Source organism: Maylandia zebra, linkage group LG3 (assembly GCF_041146795.1).
Source record: "Maylandia zebra isolate NMK-2024a linkage group LG3, Mzebra_GT3a, whole genome shotgun sequence".
In the NCBI taxonomy this organism is placed as follows: Eukaryota; Metazoa; Chordata; class Actinopteri; order Cichliformes; family Cichlidae; genus Maylandia; species Maylandia zebra.
The window spans coordinates 56,223,661-56,248,475 of NC_135169.1; the positions used below are offsets into that span (position 1 = coordinate 56,223,661).

The 24,815-nt window shown below is 40.9% G+C and overlaps 1 protein-coding gene across 3 annotated transcripts; it reads left to right on the forward strand.

Moving 5' to 3' along the window:
- The first annotated feature begins 206 nt into the window (after positions 1-206).
- On the forward strand, positions 207-22,837 carry LOC143416594 (galactose-3-O-sulfotransferase 2-like). Of its 3 annotated transcripts, none has more exons than XM_076882010.1 (5): positions 207-316; positions 2,298-2,554; positions 12,361-12,477; positions 17,563-17,863; positions 18,624-22,837. In XM_076882010.1, the coding sequence occupies exons 2-5, from the start codon at positions 2,538-2,540 to the stop codon at positions 19,704-19,706; spliced, it is 1,518 nt and encodes a 505-aa protein (XP_076738125.1). In that variant the 5' UTR covers positions 207-316; positions 2,298-2,537; the 3' UTR covers positions 19,707-22,837. The 3 variants fall into 3 exon arrangements, with proteins under 3 accessions (XP_076738125.1, XP_076738126.1, XP_076738124.1); XM_076882011.1 differs by lacking the exon at positions 207-316 and adding an exon at positions 1,334-1,479; XM_076882009.1 differs by lacking the exons at positions 207-316; positions 2,298-2,554 and adding an exon at positions 8,046-8,736.
- The last annotated feature ends 1,978 nt before the right edge of the window (positions 22,838-24,815 follow it).

The window sequence follows — 24,815 nt, forward strand, 5'->3', positions numbered from 1 at the left end:
GAATCAGTATAATTCAGGGTTGTATATTATAATAAACGTGTTGAGACATTTTCCAGCTCACATGTATTCATTACTGTTTCCCCCAATACCGAATTTAAAACTTTTTTATTCAGGAGCTAAAGTTAAAAACGGGAAAGTGGGTAAGTGACGTGTCCGTGATGGTGTTTGTGTGGCGCAGAGGAACCACATGACACGGTAACTTCAGAGGTCTTTCTCAGCCGTCTGCTGAGCCAACAGGAGCAGTGCAACAAGGACGCCCTTTGTTTTCTTCACTAACCGGACACCGCTATACGAGGAAGACCTGCTGAACCGCACCGTGAGTGTATTTTGCTTTTAAAACATCCAAACAGCGACGTTGTAAACTGCGCAACATCAGGGTGTTAACCTGGAGGTGGCAATAAAACGAGGCAGTCTGATTTCCCTTTAATGAAACATAAAACTTGAATCTGAAGTTAAGACAAAATTATTAGAGAGAAAGATTTGTGACAGGTTTATTACAGCTTCACAGCAGTGAAGCATTAACCTGCCTCACGCCTGTACCTTCTTACTAAAGGTGTAAAAGGTGGCACTGAATCATGGAGCATTCTTAGTTTTTCACAGGAAAAGTCATTTTACAAAAGCATAAACGGTGCAGTTTGGTGCACATGATGTCACATTGATTCAGGGATGTAACACTGATGTTGTAAAACGATTCCCTTCATAAGGCTTTATAAAACTTATAAAAGCTTTATAAAAATAAACTGACACAGTTTGTTTTCTCTTTTTTCTGATAATGTAATGATGAGTATTACTGTACTTGTCGTCATTATTAGAAAACCATGCTGGGACAAAACATTAACGCAACCACTAAGCACACTGTTACTTATTCTAAACACAGTGACTTCATCAGTTCCTCTTTGCAGCTGTTTTTGTGTTTAATAGAACAAAAGCAGATATCGCAGTGCATGTTTTCTTGTGCTCGTTTTTGTTACGACTCTCTGAACTGGGCCATGTAGATTAAAGTGGAGTAGACTCTGGTCAGGAGCAGCAGGTGTTGTGCTCCTTAACAAAGGCACCAGTGAACTGATAAGAGGCTTTGCTTCTAAATTTAGAATCAGGACGGCTTCCTGTCCCCACAGTGTGAGCAGTGGTGAGTTTCTGCAAAGTTAACTTGTTTTTTAATTGGGAATTAATTACATTTAAACTCCTAAATAAATACACACTTTTAGATTCTGGATTTGCTTTTCGGATTTGGGGAATTTCATTGCCCTGCGACAGACTGGCGACCTGTCCAGGGTGTACCCTGCCTCTCACCCTAAGACAGCTGGGATAGGCTCCAGCACCCATGACCCTGAAAAAGGATAAGCGGAAGAGAATGGTTGGATCGATGGGAACTTCATCTAGTTTTTCAACTATGTGTCCATCCTGAAGTCTTGGGAAAATGGAGTGTGTGTAAATGAATGCAAACAAATCCCCAAATACACACTGTCATGGTCCTCGGTCAGTTGTTTTCAGTGTTTTGGACTGTTTTGGTTATTTATCAAGGGATGGTTTTTTATAATGTTTAGGTTATTTCCTGTATTGGTTCTCTTTGTGAACTTAATCCAGTTATTTGTTCCAAATTCTTCCCTCAGCGTTTCTCCCTCTTGTGTGAAGTCTGTTGTATTAGGTCACACATCACTTCCCGTTTTATAGAGAGCAGCATAAACACAGTTGAGCAGATTGTGTGAATCTTCGTTGTAACTGCATTTTGCGTTTCATTGTTTATAACACAGTTGCTGCAGGAGGAAGAACATGGAACGCTATATTAGATATTAACTGATAAAAGTGTGATTAGTGGTCTGTGATGTATGGAGGACAAGAGTTACACAGCAAGTACATCAAAGAAAATTAGATGTATTTTATTTTATATGCAAAATGAGAGGAGGCTGAAGGAATATAAATGTGCCTTTAAGAAACATTTTAAGAAATATAAGGAACAACTCTTCTGAACACTGTGCAAAGGGGTCTCGGGATTAGGACTGCAGATTGATTCAGAGGCTCAAATTATGGTCATAAATATTTTGTACTTGTAAATCAGACTGTCTAGTTGTGAAGTGAGTTTTGTAACCTTGTAAATCAAAATATCTAAAATGTGTGCCTAAAAAAGATTTGTATTTGTAAAAGATAATTAAACAAGTTACAAGTTGTTTGGTTAATGTCTGTTTACGGATAGAAGGCAAAAAAATATGTGTGAAGCGTCCTGTTCAAGTTCCCTCGCATGCGTGTGAGTTTCAACTTGCACATACAAATTTTGACAAGATTTTTCTTCCTTTCAGCTGATTGGTCGATGTCAAGTTGTCAGGCGTCACACTGTAGAGAGAGGGCGAGTGGACCCAAATGCAGGACTCGCAGGCAGATTGAAGGTGTGGATGGTATTTATTAGTGAGGCTGGACGGACAGAAGCTATCTGAAACTGAAAGACTGGCTGACTGAAGTAGACCTGGAAACACACCTGTGGATTAGACGATGATAAGACGAGGAACTGAGAGAAACTGAGGGTTTAAATACACTGGCTCATGATGGCAAGAAACAGGTGAGTACACACAGCTGGACTAAATCTAACTAATGACACAGGAAGTGGAACATACACACAGTCCGAGGCTAACACAATAAAACAGGAAATGTGAAAACTAAACAGTGATAAGGTCCAATACGGAAAACACTGATAAGAACCCTGGCGCTTTACTTAACTTCAGGTCCTGGAAGGGTAATACATTTTAAAGATGGAGGATGGCGACAGCCATTCTGTTCATGCAAACATCGTTGGGTCTGCCGTGATATGTTTGACATGGGACTTTTGCTCCTGAACCTCTGCGCACAGCGTCTGGAGACCGGGGCTGTACGAAGTCACTTTCATCTTTACGCAGGACTGTAAGCTGTTGTCTGTGAGGCGTGAGCGGTTTTTGTTTTTAACATAGTTCATGGTGGAGAAAAGCTGCTCAAATATGTATGAGGATCTGAAGATCGACAATCCACAAATTAGGCATTGTCACGGTTTGCCAGGGCAAGCCGTGGGGATGTGGGGATTTTATTTTTTTCAAGATATTTCAAGATCACGATAATCTTCCAATTTAGAACTACAAGTTAAAAAAAAAACTAACATAAATAAAATACACTTCAGCTAAATACTTTTACAATTTATTTCCCCAAACCACGGAGCCGCAGTATAAAGACTAAAGAGCCGCATGTGGCTCCGGAGCCGCAGGTTGCCGACCCCTGGTTTAGTTGAACAAAAAACAAAATCATTGTCCAGATATATCTTTTTGAATATCACGTTTGGTTACTACACTGTGTAATTTTTCGAGGTGCACATTAGAAAAGTTGCTCCCATTAAACGTGATATTCCAAAATATATATCTGTGTGGATTCTGGAGACAAGGCAATCTACAAGTAGTCCTTGGTGTGTTGTATAAAGACGAGCAGTACTTAATCCAACCAGGAGTTTGTCGACCCAGGGCAGTGAATAAGCATCAAATAATCCACAGAGAACCATATAGACCCATCTTTCGCATCTCTTCCCTTAACCAAGCAGTTTTAGCCTTCTTCATGCTTTCAGGTGGCTAATGTGATATACCTAATGTGTATGTGTTAGTCCCTGTAGGGAAATTACTCCTCTGCATTTAACCCATTCACCCAGTGAAGCAGTGGGCAGCCACCAGTGCAGCACCCAGGCAGCAGTGTGTAGGGACGGTACCTGGCTCAGGGGTACCTCAGGGTAGCCGTTCAGTGGATTGAAACCCCTGACCTTCCGATCATGGGGCAACCACTACCTTTGTGACAGAGAGACAGAGAGAGATAACAGGCAGGAAAGCATGAGAAGATTCAGGGACAATGACAGCCCCTGTCTTTATGTTGGATGTTTTTAAATGTATTCCACTACAGATTAATTCAATTCAACTTTATTCATACAATGCCAAATTTACAACAACAGTCACCTCAAGGTGCTTTATATTGTACAGTATACCCTATAATAATAGATACAGAGAAAACCCCAACAATCATATGACCCCCTATGAGCAGCACTTTGGCGACAGTGGGAAGGAAAAACTCCCTTTTAACAGGAAGAAACCTCCGGCAGAACCAGGCTCAGGGAGGGGCGGGGCCATCTGCTGTGATTGGTTGGGGTGAGAGAAGGAAGACAGGATAAAGACATGCTGTGGAAGAGAGACAGAGGTTGATAACTCTCCATAGCTGGACTGGCCATCGGCCCACCGCCTGGTGTCAATGCTTTTTTGTTGTCTTTCTTCCCTTAACGGTACAAACAATGAACGGTGGTGGATTGGCCAGATGCTGGCAGATGTGTAAAAATAAGTCAGTTGTTTGGTGGTGGCTATGGCGGAGCTTCCACAGAGGCAACAGGTGGATGAGGGAAAGGGGAGGCAGGAGGAGCAGAGACCCGAGGTAGCAGCGGCCGGAGTGTCAGGTGAACTGAACTTCAGGTAAGAAGTTATGACCTGCAGTCTATCTGGGTCAGATATAAACCAAGTTTAGGTGGAGTTTATTTTCATTATGCTGACTTTTTACAGTCAGTTACAATAACTCGTACTGCGTACTAGCTAGCATGACGGAGTTTATACAGCTGGGTGGTGCTATGATGTTACTGATAGTGAACTTTATTCATAAGGTTAGTAGAGTTGCCAACCGTCCTGTAAAAAACGGAATCGTCTCGTATTCAGAGAAAATATTACGCGTTTCGTGTTGAGCTGAAAAGGAACACAGTTTGTCCCGGACTTCAGCTACAATGAAAAAAAAAACCACACAAAGCTGGAGTCATTCTGTCGTTACGCTGCACAGCTGTTTCTTCTTCTCTCATTCTCTCCCCTCCCTCTCCTGTTTCTACTTCAATCATGAAACTGATCAATGATCAGCTGATCGGCTCTCTTGTTTATCGCTCACTTTGCGCCAGAAAGAGGAAACCAGCGGATGTCGCGCTAAACAACAGCAGCACGTTTAAGCTTGATCAGCTGTTGTTAGAATTTATTTAATATTAATTTCTAGTATCAGCTGATGTTTGCTGGAGCCACAGCTGTAAAGCTGCTGGTCATGATATCGGTTTGGATATGTGGTGAGAGGGAAACGTGAGGATGAAACCAGGAGATGTCCTTACTGAACCATCAGAGCTGAACAGGTGATGGAGAAACAGGTTTACCTTTTAGGTGACATGAATGAGTTGAAGGGAAGTTATGAACTGTTTCTGAGAGACAAATAACACCAGCATCCTTTTTTATGTAGCTGACAGCTGGTAACTGTGCAGGGGCGGGTCTAGCAAAGTGTTGCCAGGGGGCCAGGTAGGGCATTAACAGGGAGAGGGGGGCACAAAGACATACTTTCTTATTCTCATTTAAAATATCTAGTTTTTATTAATTAATTATCTAAATCTTACAACCAACGTTTTTATCTGACGTAAAATGTATAGAAATCATACATATACCAACAAGACTGTACATCACTGTCACAACAGCATTTGTTTTCATTCAAAGTCTTTATGGCTTTAACACCTGGTGGGTCGGTCTGTAGTCAAAATGCCCGATTTTCTGTCCCAGTCCAGCCCTGCAGGTTAATACTGGCAGTGTCACCATGCCAGCTGACTGTATTTCATCATCAGCCAGTGTTGTTCTTTATCAATATTACCAAAGTTTACCATAAGGCAGCAGAGAAAGTATTTACTTGCTTTCAGGTTCTATTCAAATGTTAGTCTTTTCAGTTGTTTCTCCACTTTTTTCCTGTTTCAAAATAAATCACCAGTTTGTGAGAAGATTATCTTCTTTTTTTAACAGGCAGAGAAAGTTTTACATTGGAACTGGCTAATTTGTCAATTGTTTGTTACAAATGTTCGTATTTTAATATTCAAAAATGTTTTTGCCCAAAACATATGTGCACTACATGTCAGTAAAAATACTATGCAAATATTGATGTCCTTGAATGCTGAATAAACACTGACTGATTGTATCTCTTGTACTTTATCAACGCAGTATCTAAAAACTTTGCACCGTAGTGGTTAAAATCTCATTCTAATAAGAGTTAAAAGCGCATTCGGTTATTAGGTTTACAGGGTTATTGAATTATGGTTAAGGGTTGGTGGAATTGTTTTTAACATTATCTGCCAATTACATCTGCCACCCTTCTCCAAATCTGTGCCCCTACCTGGCCCCCCCAACAAAAATTTTCTAGACACGCCACTGATTTCAGGGTCCCATCATAATTTCTTCAGAAGTAAGTACCGTATATGATGCCAGTATTTCCCCACATTTTCTAGATTCTGCACCAGTACTGTGTGTAAAATGGCATCAAAAAGTTCATTAAGTTGTATTCTTTCCCACCTGTCTTTCTGTCTCCTTTCACTTTTTAAAGGTTGCCATGTTAGAAAAAACATTTTGCGCCGTCATGGTGTTTATTGATGTGGTAAATGAATAGTTTATGAAAATATCACCAAACCTGTCATTTATTACTTTTAATATTCAGTAATGGCAGTGAGACCAAATCAGGAAAGTGTGACAGTGATTAGTGGAATTTTGTGTCAAAAGGTATTAGATCTTTTTCAACATTAAGCCCCAAATTGTAGACTAAGGTAGCTTTTACTGATTCCTACAGGGAAAATAACTTTATGCTGACCTTAAGATTAGGTGTAGTGGGCAGCCACCAGCTATAAGATTGCTTATTCTCTCAGGGAAACCTCCAAGAAGTTATGATGAGGTATATCCCAGACATTTGAGGACTGTTGTGATGAAACGTTTCTGAAAACACTGAATCAACTTTCTGGGATTTTCTTACCAGAGCATGGATCAGGATGATACATTTTACACATTCGTCCCAATGTTTCTTCAACCCTATATTTTTAGTTTTAGCAACAGCCTGTTAAATGCACAGCTGCACTCTGAACATTACACAACAGGAATAAAAACAACTTTTAGTTGAGTCGCGGTCTCCTATTAAGAAGGCAGATTTAGAAGATAAAAATTCTGATATATATTTACTGATAACAGTCTGTCTGAGGTTCTGTACAGTTAGTTTGCATTATTGGTAATGCTCTTTGTCACATTGCAGACTTTATTCAATTCAATCACCAAACCACATAAACAGTTGCTTTAAGGCACATTTGATTGTACGGTTAAGTGCCAGCAGAAACAGGCTTCTACAGAAGAGCAGGCTCTGCCTCCCATTACCACGTCTACCTGGGAACCACAAGTAAGCCAGCAGTCTTAGAGCAAAGTACTCTAAAGAGGAGATACAGTACAATGAGTTCTTGAAGATGAGATGGGTCCTTTTAGGGACATCATAAACTTTTACTTCTTTTGATAAACTTTTGATGGATGGATGTACTGCAGTCACACAAATCCTAACCGTGGAGGAAAGGAGTTCCACTAGATCGCAGCAGGTTAATACGAGAAAATAAGATGTATTGTGTGCACACTGCTGAGAAAGAGAATCTGAGTTGTGGTTGTTTTTGTAGTTTTACATGAAAATCCCAGAATTATTGAAGAGCAATACGCGGGGCTCGCCTATAAGCTTGAGTGCAAAGTTTTACTGAGACACGGTTTTGGCACAGCTTTGCAACATCCACATCACCATCTATCTCCTGTCTTTAAGCAACAAACAAACAAAAAGATGTAGCTATCACAACAGCAGCAGGCACAAGGCATGATTTTTGGGGCTTTAGATATTATGCAATTTGCAATAAACTGTGTGGCACAGATTTTGTAGTGACTCATTTAAATATTCTCCTCTTTACAAATACATGTCACAAGGCCATGTATTTTTACTCCCCCTTGCGTTAGTAAATCTGGCCTAATTTTTCCGTTTTCGTCAAATTTCCAACCTTTGTAATAAAGGTCCAAATACTGCCGAGATTCGATTAAAGGAGTAGAACGTGCACTTAGTAGTTTAAATATGGCGGATATCCGGCATCACACTGATAATGAGACAAGCGCAGGGTCTTTCGGATTTTCAGAGCATTTTCCTAACTCCTTATCAGTTCTCTTACCACCTTTCCTGGACTTGGATTTGTTTCCCTGGAGGTCAAGGAAAAGCGATGGGAACGAATCTTTCTTTTTCTGCGGATGCCTTTCTAACGGCGTCACCGTGTGACGTCACATATGGCGAACCCCCTTCGCCAAGCTGACGTCAATAAAACAAACCGAAGCGGAATAACGCACTTAATAAAAGCACGGTGTGCGACAGCAAGAGCAGCCGGATACAACGCGGAGCCACTTTTACAGGCGACATGTCAAATTCAAACCTGTAGACTGAGTATGTGTATAGTTCATCGGACGGGGTACAGTGAGTTTTATGAACGGACCCAGACCCCCCGACCCACTGCTCGGCACCCACGTCGACTAACGCTAATACCCTTCACGGCTTGTTCACGGTCCAGACACATGAATGCTTTTATTTTGATGTTTCCCGGAAGTACGCCACATCCTCTGTTCTTTTCTTGACTCTACTGTATTCTCATTATCAGCACAATAGGCAGGAAGGTTTACAGCTGGAAGAAAGAAAATTTCGTTTTACGTCCTCGGAACTAGACGGGCTTTCAGCCCAACAGGGACGTATTCCGGCCCGTGTCCCTCCGCGGGGCTGATCCGGGTCCACGGCCCGAGCAGTGGATCTGCCGCAGCTGAAGCCTCCGAGATGCTCCGAGCTCTCTGCAGCTGCACAATAACAGCGTCACCGATACCGGCCTGGGGACACAGCTATGATTTTCAGACGGAGAGCCAGGTAACTTGAAATAGCTAGCAATAGATGTGAGAATGGAACAAGTGGGCACAGAACAAGATGCTGATAGCAAAACCATAACGGGGTTATTAGGATGGAGAGACTGTGGTGTACAATGGGCGGCGCTAGGCTGCGATTTTGCAGACATGGGCGAAGGTGTGGGTGTAGGGATTCTTCACACGCCAAGTCTTAACATGGTCACAAGTTCGGGAACCATATACATATATACAGCCTCTCCCTCCAACTCCGCTTGGGCATTTCAGACTTGTAATATGTGGTGAACAGGGTGGTGGCTGCTGCCCTAATATTAATCTCACATTGGTCTGCAGAAGTGACAATCAGACGGAGAGGCAGTGTGATCAGATCTGATCAAAGTGAACAGTGAAATGCACAAATCTATTTAGAGGAAGTGTGATTTCAGCTGTCATATGACATACCACACTGTAACGTGCCTGACTGCAATGTTATGAATCCGTCTGGGTTTAAATGTCAAATAATCATAGAGAACTAGTCCATCACATATTAGGAGAGTGTCAGAAGATTATTCTAGTCATCAACGTCTCCAAGTCCACTGAAGAAGTTTTTCCCCAAACTTTTCCAGTGTCCCATTAGCCAGTAACGTAACTGGGTCGATTGAAATAGTAATATACATCAGTATAAGACATTTTTAACTGTAGAGGTTTTTTTAAATTAATTTTTTAGGGTTAAATAAAAAAAATAAAGTTAATAAAGATGTTTTTACAAAATTGTAATAGAAGCATAAATTCTATGCACGTATTAACAGTACAAAGCTAATGTGGCAAAGTCGACAAAGTTGCCTTTATCCTCTGAAAACAATATTGCTGTAATAGTGCGAATGGTCTCTTTCTTTTTTTGTTCGCCCAGCTGGATGGAACGAGGCATCACTGTTAAGTTGGATAGATATGAATATGAGCCTGGTTCTGCCGGAGGTTTCTTCCTGTTAAAGGGAGTTTTTCCTTCCCACTGTCGCCAGCACAGTGCTTGCTCATAGGTATCATATGATTGTTTTAGTAGTGTCTACCTTACAATATAAAGCGCCTTGAGGGGACCGTTGTTGTGATTTGGTGCTATAAAAATAAAATTGAATTGATGTGAATCATATGTTATGGTCTTTACACTGAGCCCCTCTCAGCTTTAAAGACCCGTGGGAGGCTTTGATAAGTGTATCAGCTCTTTATCAGTATGATAAAAACCAAAAGTGAGGAAATACGCTTCCTTTCAACAGAGTTGCAAGGTTGTTTTGGCAATATGTAGCAGCTTATTACCAATAAGCATTTTACTAAAATGCATTAGGTTAAATTAGGTTTAATATACGTGCAATTGTATGACATAACAGCCACTTCCTGTGAGTGTTCCTTTGTTATCAAACACAAAAAGACCATGCCAGTTGTGTTCACGCTCTGATGACACCTGTGTGTGATTCCAAACCAATGAACACACATCTATCACAAATCCTGTTACATTGATCTGTTCCAGTGTGATTGTGTGACAGCAATCAATGTCACTGAAAAACAGACTGTCTGAAAGTACTATTTCATTTGACAGCTCACTACAGGCTCTTTTACATAGAACTTGTTACATATGCATGAATATGTTAAAAAAAAGACTTTTATTGATGTATATTTTTATCCCTTTTCTAGTGGTGTTGGGTTTTTATTTAAATGCTTGATAATGGAAAGTATTGTCACACTTACTGTTTAAGATGGGCAAACCCTTTTAATAATTAGTAGTGCCAACTATGGAAACACCATAGACATCAATAGACATTAGGGCTGCCACGATTAGTCGACCAGTCACGATTACGTCGACTATCAAAATCGTCGACGACTGATTTAATATTCGACGCGTCATTTGAAGCTTTGTAAGATCCCAAAAGACGCAGGAATAAGTAGCAGGATTTAAGAGTGTAATAACGGACTGAAACAGAAGATGGCAGCACTGCATGTACAAGGATGTCAGCTGCCGTTAAACCCCGAAGAAGAAGAAGCTGTGTCCAGTATCGTAGCTGTGTACAAATTCAGGGGCTGCATCCTTCGCAGGCCACATTTGTTGGCTGATTACGTTACAGCGACGTGACAAATGTCTAAATTCGAAGACTCAGAAAAATGTGTCCTCCTTCTCCCCAGATTTGAAGGATGGGTGTATCCTTCGTGGACCAACCTTTCCCAGAATTCATAGCACAACTCAGCCAATTCCAGTTTCCAACAATGGCAGCAGCTACTTAGTTTTAATATTACTCTTATTATTTCTGGGTCACAAAATAAACCTTTAACACATTTTCAGGCGATACTGTAGCTGTGTAAACTTCAAATATCTGCTCGGTTTATCAAGACACCACATATTTGCAAAAGCGCTCCGACGTTTTCGGAGACGTTTGGCTGAGGTTAAAGTTACAGTTACAGACATTAATACATACATGTTTACAATGAACAGATACACATTTGAACACATTTTTAAAAATCTTTATTACATATACACCCCATTATTTTAGGTTTCACAATTACCTCATAATTTGTTCTAACATTACTACACAAATATGTATCATAGAATAGAGTGTTGTAAGAAAATGCCACACCCATACATATAAACCCACAGGAAAAATCAAGACACTGGTATCAGAGGCAGACTGGTACACGGATACTAACTAAAACACAGCATAAACAGGGAGGACCCCCCCGTCCCCCCTTAGGAATTTTTGGGGAATGAATTCATTGGAGATGGTGCAGCACGGTACAAAAATTTCAAGGTGTCAAGAGTTTCACTCTCCAGTGGACTGACTCGAGAAGAGAGGCGGTTGCCATGGTAAAGTAGAGAGGAGTCGTCTTTCTTCTCATTACAGAGACAAGCCCCCTGCACAAAGTGTAAGGGGAAACATGAGCCAGACACCAGAACAAAGACCAGTAGGGAGGCCAGGTTTAAACTGTGACCCCTCCCCAACTTTTTCAAACCAATCACATTCATGCCTTGTTTGTGCCACATTATAAAAAACTCTGTTCAATGGCGAGTGGTAGCCTTTCCTAGCCAAGGAAAAGTCCATGGTGCTATGTAAAATTAACTTGAACCTTTAACTGATTAGTATTTAAATTTTGGTTAAAAGTATGCTTTGAGTTTATTCATCTTCTGTTATAAGAATGAACCGGACATCAGTATCTAAGGAATCTAAGGAATACAAGATCTATTTTCAGACTGGTTTCCTTCCCGAAGATACTTCAGTCGTTTTTGTTTTATGACTCATCCAGCTGTCCCCGTCTCTTCATGCCTTTTCTCCTCTTCAAACCCTATCCTGTCACTTTAATGACATTATCTTACTGTGTTTGATTCTTCCATCCATCCATCCATCCATCCATCCATCCATCCATCCATCCATCCATCCATCCATCCATCCATCCATCCAATCGTCCGACTACCATCCATCCATCCATCCATCCATCCATCCATCCATCCATCCATCCATCCATCCATCCATCCATCCATCCATCCATCCGTATTACTCTCTTTCCACACACTTTTCCCCTTCTTTTTCTGTATCTTCCTCTTCCACTGACTGCTTTGGGCTCACAACTATGTGCATCATTCCATTCATCCATCCTTCTCTCCTCCTCACAGGATGTTGCGATCGCTGGTTTGTGGTCGGCTGGGTCCAGTTTGGATGTGGAAAGCGCTGCTATTCTTTGTGGCCATTGCTTTTGCCACCCAGCTGCTGGGAATCATCTTCAACAAGAGGTATGGTTTTGCTTTTTCAATTTGAACTGCATTGGATTTTTACATTTTTGCATCAGATTTAGTTTTCTTTCTCTCTATTATGAGGAAATTATGTTGGCAGTTCATGGACAACTGTGGGCTGCCCGTGTTCCTATAGAGTGGGTTTTTGTCACATGGTAACAGTGTCACAAATATGTGGTAGAGCTGGTACAACCATTGGATGTCCTTTTTTCGTCCATCTGTGAAGAAAAGTGAAGTTGTACAGACCGAAAGTGAAACAGAGATCACTGGTTTGTGGTCATAAACAGCTCTCTCTACGTTTCATACTAACTCAGCATAAACGAGTGTGTAATGTCTTTGTACTTGTCTCATTCCTGGTCAACTATTATCGCGCTAGTACCTGTTGACTTGTCAACCAGTTGGCATTAACTAACATACAGCATCATCCATGTCGAGCAACATGCAGTTGGTATTGTGGAGGACTACAGCATGGGAGTACATTTGCAGTGGTTGAAAACCCCCTCGCTGTAAGCTCTACATAGGCAAATACATGCTCAACAGTATTGCATATAGCAATATATATACTATAATACAGTAATAGTAAAATAACAGCCACACCGCTAGATGCTGCTCTGGGTTCATTACATGCAAAGCGAGATATTTCAAGCCTTTATTTGTTATAATTTTGATGATTATGGCTTACAGCTTATGAAAACTTCAAATTCAAAAGCTCAGCAAATTTGAATATTTTGAAAAAGTTCAATATCGTAGGTTCAAAGTGTCACGCTCTCATCAGCTAATTAATCCAAAACACCTGCAAAGAGCCTTTAAATGGTCTCTCAGTCTGGTTCATGGGGAAGACTACTGACCTGACAGTTGTGCAGAAAACCATCACTACAGCCTCCATAAAGAGGGAACACCTCAAAAGGTAATTGCAAAAGAGGTTGGATGTTCTCAAAGTGCTGCATCAAAGCACATTAATAGAAAGTTCTGTGGAAGAAAACGGTGCACAAGCAGCAGGGATGACCTCAGCCTGGACAGGATTGTTAGGAAAAGGCCGTTCAACAGTGTGAGAGACCTTCACAAGGAGTGACTGAGGCTGGAGTTAGTGCAACACACAGACGGATCCTGGAGTTGAGCTTCAAATGCTCTATTCCTCATGTCAAGCTGATCCTGAACAACAAACAGAATCACCTGGCTAAAGAATAAAAGAACTGCTCTGTTAATCTGTGGCACAAAGTCCAGTTTCTGGTGGGAGCAAATTTTGCATCTCATTTGGAAACCAAGGTCCTAGAGTCTGGAGGAAGAATGGCGAGCAGTGTTGGTCAAGTTAGTTGAAAAAGTAATTAGTTACTAATTACTGATTACTTTTCCAAGAAAGCAATCCTGTTACTTTACTGATTACTTATTTTCAAAAGTAATTAGTTACTTAGTTACATTTTAAAACCATGATAAACAACCTGAATATGTAATAGAGCAACAGACCTTTCAGCCCAGTTCTACTTTTTCTGCATAATCCATCATATAAAATGTAATCAAATGAAAAACTTGTTTTGTTAGTTTTAATCTTTTAACTTCATGCATGAAGCAAAAATTAAATAATATGCGACATTCTCTGACTGGAAGAATGTTTAACATTTAAATCTATTTTCTGCATATTCCAGCACATAAAATAAAATAATGTTTTGTGTTTTCACTCTTTCAAATAGATGCGAGTAAAACACAGCAGAAAATAAATAAAATCAAAGACTCAGCAGCTCTTAAATCTATTGTCACCTGTTTAGCAGGAGTGGGGCGGGTGGAGGTTTGCCCACAGTGGTCCTGTCAGTGGGAGGATCCGGGGGTTTCTCTGTGAACGTCACATTCCCGTGGCAGCGTGCTCGCTGCTCGCTCAGAGTTGAAGTTTAATGTTTCGGTGTAGAAAGAAGTTTTCTTTCCGCGCAGAGTGTGCAGCAAACGCTGATGTTTTTGTCACTTTTTACAGAATCAAACTCAAAGTAATGTGATTACTTTCACGCTTTAAACGCTGCATGGTCGTCCATTATTGATCTGCAAACATCTGTTGCTGCCACGGACGTCGCACGGGCTTACGTCATTGTCATGAGACACTCTCAGAAACAAAGTCATGACGGTTTAGTAAAACCTTGTTCAATGACCATGGGATAATTGTGCTTGATTGGCCAGCAAACTCACGTGACCTGAACGGGCTTTGCCAAGAGAAAGATGAGACACATGAGACCAAACAATGCAGAAGAGCCGAAGGCTGCTATTGAAGCATCCTGGTCTTCTATAACACGTCACTGCTGACGTGCCACGCCGCACTGAGGCAGTAATTCATGCAAAAGGGGCCCGAGACAAGTACTGAGTACTTATGTATGATTATACTATCCAGGGTTTTCATAAGTGTAAGCCATGATCATCATAATTATAACAAGTAAAGTCTTGAAATATCTCGCTCTGCATGTAATAAGTCTACATTAGTTTCACCTTTTAAGTAGAATTACTGAAAATTTTTTTGCACTATATTCTAATATTTCGAGTTTCACATGTACATGGTGAGACCCAGGGGAAAAAAATATTTTGATTTTGATTTTTTTCAGATAAATCAAGTGTTGGGATGGTAAAATAAATACATTACAAAAACAAAATTATTTTTAACTAATTTTATTTAAATTTTACAACATGTGCACTACAGTGCACAAGGGGAGTTCATTGATCACGAATGTGAAACTAACAAAATTCAAGAGCTATTTAAGAAAATTAAATGGTCCACTGAAATTTTTGTAAGCAGGATATTAAAACTTATTTATATAACAATATAATAATAAAAATGTAGATCAGGGACCAACTTAGAAGTCACTGACACTTCACTAGCTGTAAGCCATTGGTTCAGGAACAAGTGATTGCACTGGGCTTTCTATTTCACAAAAATCAATTCATTTATGATATCTGAGGAAGTACTGTGATTTTTTTATTTTTATTTGGAGACACAAAGCAACATTTGGCACTTCCCACATCTCACATATGTTTTACTGTTGCACCCAACCATTCTACAACTGAAATGCTTTGGACTGTTAACCATTTCAGGCAAGTGGAGGGAACCATATTTTGCTACACTCTCATCTGGTTGGGGCTTCCTTTTCTTGATTTTTGGAGAGAACTCTTCATTACTGGTATTATTCAGGTCTTGTTCACATGTTTGTCCCTGGTTTCTCAGCCAAGAGGAGCTTGAACTCCAGATACTGGGAGTTCTTTTCGCACATTGAGATCATTGATAACTTTCAGCAAAGACGTGATCGTGTAGAAACAATCAGGTGTCATGGATTCAGCTATAAATGCGACTCTTATTTTTTACTTTACTGGAAAACATTCCTGCATTTTACCCATATTTTATTTTTAACTCAAAGCAAAAATTCCAGATTCTCCTACATGTTGGTTTTGGACCAGATAGGACGACAGATTTCAGGTGGCCCTGTGTTTTTCTCTATCACATCTGCCACTGCATCTCGATAATCTTTGTGTGGCTCCTCCTGGCTTCTCACCCTCTCCTATCTGGCTCACATGACTCTCATCTTCTGAAAAATCTATGTTTGAATCTCGCTCAATTATTCTGTTAAGAATTCTCTCTGCCTTTGTCAAAGAGTTGTCTACTAGGAAAAAGTGAAATAAATATAAGTACAAAGTCCCGACGTGCACTAGAGTACACATTAATAAATTAGTCATGTTCTCTGTGAAACTCAATAAGCCTAATTCTTAAAGACCCCTCAAATTATTTACTAGATGTTTATTTTTTGAAAATTAATAAAAATCTGAGTTTAACAAAACATTTTAAATGTAAATATCAAGCTTACCTTTCTTTCTTCCATAAAATATGCTGGTAGGCATGCCAACCATTTTGAAAAGGTGGGTAAAAGACAATTGGCAAGGCCACACCCCCACACATGTGATATCATTTTAAAGGTACTGTTGTCCTCTCTAAGAAACATCAGGACTTAGAAGAGTGGCAAGTAGAGAATGAGAGCTACAAGCAAAAACTAAATGTGTACTACAGTGCACAAAAATGAATTACTGGGTCTCAGGAGGATAACAAGCCTCCACACTGCGCCCCCTGGTGGATACACAAGATATTACCACCGGTTTTCCTAAATGCTGCTTTTGGGACGTTACCACCCATGGTTGCATCTTCCAGGTGAGGGTATCATTACAGCCACCCATCAGCTGGCAATTGGTCAGAAATCCGTCACGCGCCCACCCACGGTCCTGTCAGGGATGAGACAGCCGTTTTTAAAGTGGCTGTATCTGTAAGCCTAGTCTTCAAAGTAGAGATACTGTCTGTCTCCTGAACCCTGGTTCCACAGAACAGGGCCCTGAATGTTGTGAAATACTGTTGTCCTTGCTGTCCCACTATTACCCAACCATTAAGCCACAGCTGCAGGACAAATGCTACCCAATCACATGCTTCTCATTCAGTTTGCTATTAATGATGAAGAAATGATTGCTGCTGCTTTCTTGGAGTATTTGTGCCTGTGTGAAATGAAATCCCCGTGCTACCACAGTATAGCTTTGAACATTTTGGCTGTGATGTGTCTGTGTTTATGTAACATCTGCTTAGAAGGAAACCATCCAGACAGGAATAAAACTCAGTTATAAAATCAGTTCACAGCAACTAATAAATTCAAAGCTCATACGTTTATACTTCTTTAAGACATTTTATCTTTGCATGAAGTAAGGAGTTAGGTTCAAAGTGTACTCAGCAACTGAACTGTTTCTGTTTGTTGTCCTTTCTTGAATCACCTTGTTGTTGAATTGTGCTATACAAATAAACTTGCCTTGCCTTTCTTTTACATTTCCTGTGAACAGCCACATCAGTTCTATCGGTTGAGACAGTGTGATGCTGCTAAGCTGTTTGCTTTAAACATGATTTCTGATGTGGGGTGAAAACCTACTGATTTTGTAGTACAAGTAAGACCAAGAATTGATTTGCATTGATTGTAGAAATGTCAATACTATCATATGGTGAGTAGATTTGAGTTGTGGTAAAATCCCAGAGATGTTCTGAACAATAATTATTTACAGTTTGCTCCTCTCTTCCCACTCGTCCAACAGCAGTGCCCAACCAGCTGCTCACTCCATCTTTTCATCCCCTGATGCCCAGGGGCCGTCTCTGGGCTCCTGTCAGCCCCACACTCACATCATGTTCCTCAAGACACACAAGACAGCAAGCAGCACAGTGCTCAACATGCTGTACCGCTTTGGAGAGGAACGCAACCTTCGCTTTGCCCTTCCACTGGGCTACCAGCTGGGGTACCCACTACCCTTCAATGCTCACAGAGTCAAAGGTTATCGAGGTCCCCGAGCCACGGAGTTTCACATCATGGGCAATCACATGAGGTTTAATAAGCCAGAGGTAAGTCGTTCACACGAAGAGAATGGTGGGTAAAATAGAAGGCTGACAGTAATGACTGAAAATGGTTTGATAATCATACAGCCATCTGTATAATCCTCCACTGTTCAAATTTCCAACATGGCTGGACATCTTAAAGAGACTCATTTTATAGTTTATATATAGAAAATGAAAGTGTACAAACTCATATACAGATGTGACATCAGTAGCCTCAGCCATATAATAAAAATTGGCAGAAGATAATCAACAACAACTAATGAACAAAATACACAAAAATAATACACAAAGGTCGTTTTGTGGGCTAAAGTGATGTTCATTTAGAAATTTGCTCAAATTGGACTAAAAACACTACAGACACTAAACTCCATGCTTAGTCTGACTTAACCTAACCGCCTGTATGACTGTAGGAGGACTGCCAGCCCATCCAAACCTTCAGACTCTTAGGAAACTGAACCCTTCAACCAGCACTAGAAGGTCCCAGTGGGATTGGTTAGCCTAACTCTGCCGGGCTGTGCATTAGCACTATTTGTCATTCTGGGTAATCACCAGACTGCTAGTGTAAATACCTGTAAATACCCGTGTCAGCAAGCCAAACCCTCTGTCCAGATTGAGCATGCTCAGCGGTAGAATGACATCAGAGGAGCTTCTGTTGGTTTCATAATTAAAACAATGGATAGTTGAACCGTTGCTGATGTCAGAGACAATACGTGATGCTACTGCAGTAGTATCGTTATTTGTAACTGTTTCAATTTTTGTCTTCCAGGTGGAGAAAGTGATGCCTGCAGACACATTCTACTTTTCTATCATCAGGGATCCTGTCGCGCTGGCGGAGTCCTCTTTTGCTTATTACAAAGAAGTAGCTCCTGCCTTTCGGAAGGCAAAAGGGCTGGGCGACTTTGTCGACGACCCAAATAAATACTATGACCCTCGTCTTCGCAACAACCACTATGCCCGCAACCTGCTGTGGTTTGATTTTGGCATGGACAATAATGCTAATTTCTCAGTGGAATTAGCTCAGCATGGTGAGGCCATGATCCGCCAGACATTCAGACTGATTCTTGTGTCCGAGTACTTTGACCAGTCTATGATCCTGCTGAGACATGCCCTCTGCTGGCCACTGGATGCTGTAGTCTCATTTAGCCTTAACGCTCGGCAGCAAAAGCCCAGCAGCAACAGCGTAATGAGCGGAAGCTGGGTCGGCAAAGCTGCCGTAGCGGCTGGCGTCGGTGCTAGAGCTGGACGCTCACAAGGCAAGATGTTGCCCAATCTGTCGCTAACGGATCATCAGCGGGAGAAGCTACGCCAGTGGAACGCCTTAGATTGGTACCTATACAAAGCCTTCAACCGCACGTTCTGGGAGGATATCGACAAGTTTGGTCGTGCCCAGATGGAGCAAGAAGTAGCTCTTCTCAGGATGCGGCGGGAAATCCTGGGCCGGGTTTGTCTGAAGGATGGTGGAAAGCCCGTAGAAGCATACCGGATACGAGACAAAAATATCCGACCCTTTCAGAGCGGAGTAGTAAAGATTCTTGGATACGAGCTCCAGCCGGGTCTCGACAATGCTACCAGGACGGCCTGTCTGAGGATGATTAGGCCCGAGATCCAATACAAAGATTTGCTGGATAGTAAACAGTTCCCACGGGCTGTCCAACCCCAGCTGGGACAGCAGGGACAGGGACTGCTAGCAGCTGGTGGTGCTTTTGTAAGACATGATTCATCTAGGACAGGAGAGAAAATGATGATGAGAGAAGCTGAGATGGAAAGAGAAAGAGACTGGGATGGAAGCCGTATAATGAAGAGTAACCAGACTTTAAAAGGAGTGCGAGAAAAAGAAAGATTGAGATAGTTTAAGGTGAGTTACATGTTACCTTTGATTTGTGAGGGGAAACGGACCAGAGACGCCTGAGCCAAATTTAGTTTACATGTGAGAAAGAAACAAGCTTCTCTGCAGCACTTCCAGTTTTCTTTCTTTTCCTGAACACACTCTCTGGTTTGGTATGTTTTCATCTTTGGCAATTACTCCCAGTGACAGTCTATTTTATCATTGGAACTGCATTTTCTTATTGTGTTGATGCTTAAATTAAATGAAAGTTACAAGCTGTCCCAAGGTTACAGAGGAGGGGTACACCGCTCGGGTCTTGTGGCTGATCCGACACAGGCGGGAGTTTGTGAAAATAAAAACATGAAGACAGTCTCGCTGGACAGAGCACTGCAGAAAACCAAGACATTTTAGGTTTGTTGTTGCATTAACAGCTGTTATTGATTTCATCAGACAAATGATCGCTTCCTTGCTCAAATCTTTTTTTGTATTTTAACATACAGACTGTTTTTTACATAAGCTTGCCTTTAAACGCGGCTCAGAGACAGCAAATCTCATCTATAGGAGAAGTCCGCAGATAGCAGCTGTGGTGGTGCAGGTACATCTTCCAGATGAATTTTTAAAAATTCACTTTTAGGCAGGATTTTAAATGTTTTGATTTACATCAGGTTTGTGTAATGATTTTTTTCCCAGTGAAATTAAGGTAGTGCTTCAAAATAAGTGCCCGTGGGCGTGTCTCCTGAAACACCACAGGCTTGTTTGTGCTGTCGAGTGGTGAGTCTGGACTCTAAAAGCTATTTCTGGATTATGAGTTTCAGTTTTCTGCCACAGTTTGTTTACATTTAGGAAAATACATCTTTTAGCTTTAGACTAAGATTGCTATATTGTTTCAGATCCACACTTTCAGCAACATTAACCACGTCTGCACCTGTCGGGCAGAAAGCTTATGGCTCGCTGTTGTTTCCAGTGACTCCCAGCAGTCCCAGTTTCATTTTGTCATTGAGCTGCTCTTCCATACTGAGGTCCAAAGCTACATTGGGCAAGTGCAGGGCCAGCATGCTTACCTTTCCCTCCTTTCTGAGGACGTGCCTGTGGAAGGAAAGTAGAGTCACAGACCATATTAGGAGTTTTAGCAGGTAAAGTGCTAAAGCTAGACGACTGTTTCAGTTGTGTTCTTCACCAACTGCTGTCCGTACAATCTAACACAGGCTGAAAACAACGTTTCTTTGATTGCATAAGAAGTGTCACAGAGTGGGTTCACTGACAGTGTTGGCCCTGCCTTAGTGAGGGTCATCCCTGCATGCGAGGTAGCACAGGTGACAGACAGCGTCAGACGTGACTGCATGCATATACAGGAAATATGCATGCGCCAATTTGTTTTTAAATGAACCTCCTTACAACAGGTTGTTTCCTAGATCGTACATGTTCGTTCATTGTTGAAAGTATTGAATTTATTGCCCAGTGTCAAACATTCGATTGTCTTGTTCTCCGTCCAGAGTCGGCCACCCTACACAGCGCACATCTGGTCACCTCAGCAGTGGCCCGTAAGGGAGATTCAGGCATACTGTGTTTGAGTGGCTACCTCCTCTGATGAAAGGATATTATTCATCTCTTACAGTCAGTGTGTTTAAAGAGAGTCAATACTGAACAACGTCTTAAAATCAAAGGGACATAAAGTGTTTATTTCCCTTCACTCAGGAAACCAGTGATTTATTTTAGTTTACTCTAAAACTGACTTTCTCTTCATTCATAAATAAGCCATCATTAACAGTGAAACTCTTGCTTCAGGAGTGTCATAGTCCTGTCTGGGGTCTCAACAACATTGTTTCAGTCGCGCTAATTAAAATGTGCTCGATGTCACATCCAGAAAGGTCTCTGGAGGTCAAGCCTACGCAGACGTTTGGAATGACAGAAGCTGCTTCTATGTCACAGCAGCATAACTGAAGTAAATGGTTTCCTTTCCCGTGGTTTTCCTGGTTTCCAAGTCACGTCGTGTTGACTTCACTGAAAGAGACCTTTCTGTCTTTTGCACCTGCCAGCTTTCGTTTAGATTTCGAAGAATATCGCTTCCTATTCTGCTTGTTCGTGTTTTACACCAGTAACAGCTGAACATTCAAAAAATTACACAATATGGATTTTTTTTAGCATAGAGTGCTACTACATGCTGTAACATAAGTGTCCCTTATATTTTGGTTATTAGATAACTGTGACTATTATATCCAGGTACATTTTGTCACTCTCTGAAGGTTAGTGGTGATAAGTCATATTTACACACAGCATACATGTCGGTACTCAATCGCTAACGAATGCCAATCAATTCTTGCCAACATGGACGACAAACAGTTAATACACTGAAAACTCCATCATAATGTTTTTGTGCTTTTCGAGCGCCCTTCTATAGGATACCACAGTCGTGTCATGTAATCAGCACAGTGCAATAAAGAAATAAAAAGACTTTATTAATGCTGAGGAAATTTCTTTATTACACACTTAATTCCAATATAAATATGGAAGATGGCAAACAAGTTGAAAAATGTAAACAAGTAAAAATAAAATGAGGTGAAACATTTTCACATAAATAAATAACAAAGTTAAACCTGTTTCTTAAATTCAGGACAGTAACTGTGTTGTCACCTCTGTCTGCTCATACTTTTTATTGGTGTTTAAACACGTGTGTGTGTGTTTTCTTCCTTTTAATTGCACTCCATTAAAAACAGCTTCTGGTACTAGAAGGTACCAGAAAGTCAAACTTTGCTTCCCGATCTAGGATAAAGCTTTATTTGAATTTTCGCAAATACTGTAATGTGACTCATTTTGTAGCTCGTTTTCAGTATTAAAGTTCCATGTTGTACATAGTGGACAAGAGCGGTACAGGTCAGAGTAAGAAGCAGTGGTAGGTGGTGTGATTTACCTTCTGTCATGCCCACTTCGCCAACGATCTCTATTCAGCCACTCCCACAGCCCTGACAGGACATTTCACAGAGAACTCCTCATGTTGCTCCAGATGTTACTGAGCAGGCCGAGCAGCTGCAGTATATGTGGCTATGATCTTACTTGAAACTGTATTCTGTCGGAAATTTGTAGTAGATCACGCTCTTTGTGTGCATCTGTTGTGTTTGTTTTCTTGTACTAAATAATTAAAAAAATCTTTAACTCTCCTACGTCTTTTTGCCTCCTTGTTTGTAACATTTGACAGCAGCTGTGTGATACGGTGGTTGTTCTGTGCTGCATTAAAATGTCCTGAGTAAAAAGATCAAAGAACTTTATGTGTAAATTGTTACATTTATAATCATGAAACAGAAAATGCAGTGAGTGCAAAGCAAACTGTAAGTTTACAGCTGCCGTTGCATCTGTGCAAATATCAGCCTCCATATTTGTGACTATTTTCACAATTGTTTCATCTTTAAATTTAAGAATTAAAACTTGTTATTCAAGCTTGTGTACATCGTTAGATCATATTCAAGTTGAACATATTGAACATCTTCATAGACTCCACATTTTATTCAATGAAAAATGTCTTTAAAAATCTTTTTACTGAGCTCACAGACCTACACAATCATTTCCCGTAGACTTCTATGCAGTGTTCATGCAACCCGAGGATGCCCTGCCAGCATTAGAAACACTGCAGGTTTAAATGACGTAGAATTAGTAGATACGTGAAACCATGTCCATTTTATAACTATTCTGTGAAACAACCATATTTGATCGACAGGTTGGACTGCTCAGTTATCAGCTAAAGCTAGTGAGTTTAGTTAGCAGGCTGCTTTGTACATTATAGTTAGCACTCAGAAATATACTGAGGTATAAACTGTCTCGAATCAGATCATACAGCAGGCCAAGGAGTTCATAACACTCCTCCCGAGACATGTTTTGATATTTAGATTTTTTTAGATAATTTAATTTAATTTCACAGAAACATTTTTTTTTGTAATATTCTGTTCCTTGAAGTGGACATCAGCTTGTTTGATCACAGAATGTGAAGCTGAGTGAAGCTGAAAAATATTTTATTCAGAACTGTGGAAGTTGTCAGAGATGCAGGACAGACAGGGCAAACAAAAAGATTAAAGGACGTGCCAGCGTTTGAGGAGCCTGAGAACGGGCAAAATGATGACACCCACAGTCTATTATGGACAAGATGTATAAGCTCTGAAGTTATGAGGTTTGGTTTCTCAGACAGGAGATCGCCTGTGAAGGGAAACATCTTTCCTTGGCAGCCTTGTTGAGGACATTTGTTCTCATTTGTTGCCTTAATGGACTTGCTAATATTTATTTCAAAGTGTTGCCTATTTTCTGTTTGATGTAGTCAGAGAATCACGTGGTTGTGGGCCACGTTGTTTGATACTGTTGTGCCTAAAAACTTCACAGCCCTACATTTAACAGTTCTTATTTCGGATGAGGTGCATCACCTCCTTTTAGCTTTCACCTTCCCTCTCTGATGTCTGGCCTTCCTCCACTTCATCCTTTGACTGATTCCTTTTCGACTGCTCTGAGTAAAATCCTTTCTGCCTCATTCTGCCCTCTACTTCCTGAAGTATAGACACTGTTCCAATCGGTTATGAGGTAGTAAGTTCTGCCGACTTAAAAGAACACAGAATAAAAGTTTTGTTTTGGAAAGCCTGTAATTACTACGCATTTGAGAAATCTAGATCTAAGTTAAGATGCTCAAATTAAAGAAGGAACAATTTGAGTTTAAGCAATAGAATCTACAAAAAACAGAAGTATCACTTAATCTCTCATGGCCATAAAATATGGAAGCTGATGTGTTCTGTTTGCCCAGCCCACACAAAAGCCAGGATGCCCCCTGACAGTACAGCAGGAGTCATATATATGGTGCATGATGTAGAAGTATCAGACTCGTGTCCCCAAAGGAGGACAAAAGTTAATTGCTGGGTCTTAGGAGGATATCGCCAACTGACACAGTTATAATGAAGTGGACGTGATTGGGAATGAAAGAGGCTGCCAGCAAACCTCCAAGACTGTGGCTGTAATATTACCTTAAGAACAGTGTGCAGAGAGCTTCATGGACTTCAGCTTCATGCTCCCAGTGATGGGTACGACCCCTCCCTGTTCATGGATCAGACAGTTTGGTGTGAATGAACACCTGACAGAACACCTGAGGAAATAACTAGAGCAGAG

What these genes read in the sequence shown, in the direction of transcription:
- LOC143416594 (XM_076882009.1), top strand. Translation starts at nt 8,714, where the DNA reads ATGATTTTCAGACGGAGAGCCAG. An exon ending in ATTTTCAGACGGAGAGCCAG is followed by an intron (nt 8,737 to 12,360) that starts GTAACTTGAAAT and finishes TCCTCCTCACAG; the next exon opens with GATGTTGCGATCGCTGGTTT. An exon ending in GGAATCATCTTCAACAAGAG is followed by an intron (nt 12,478 to 17,562) that starts GTATGGTTTTGC and finishes CTCGTCCAACAG; the next exon opens with CAGTGCCCAACCAGCTGCTC.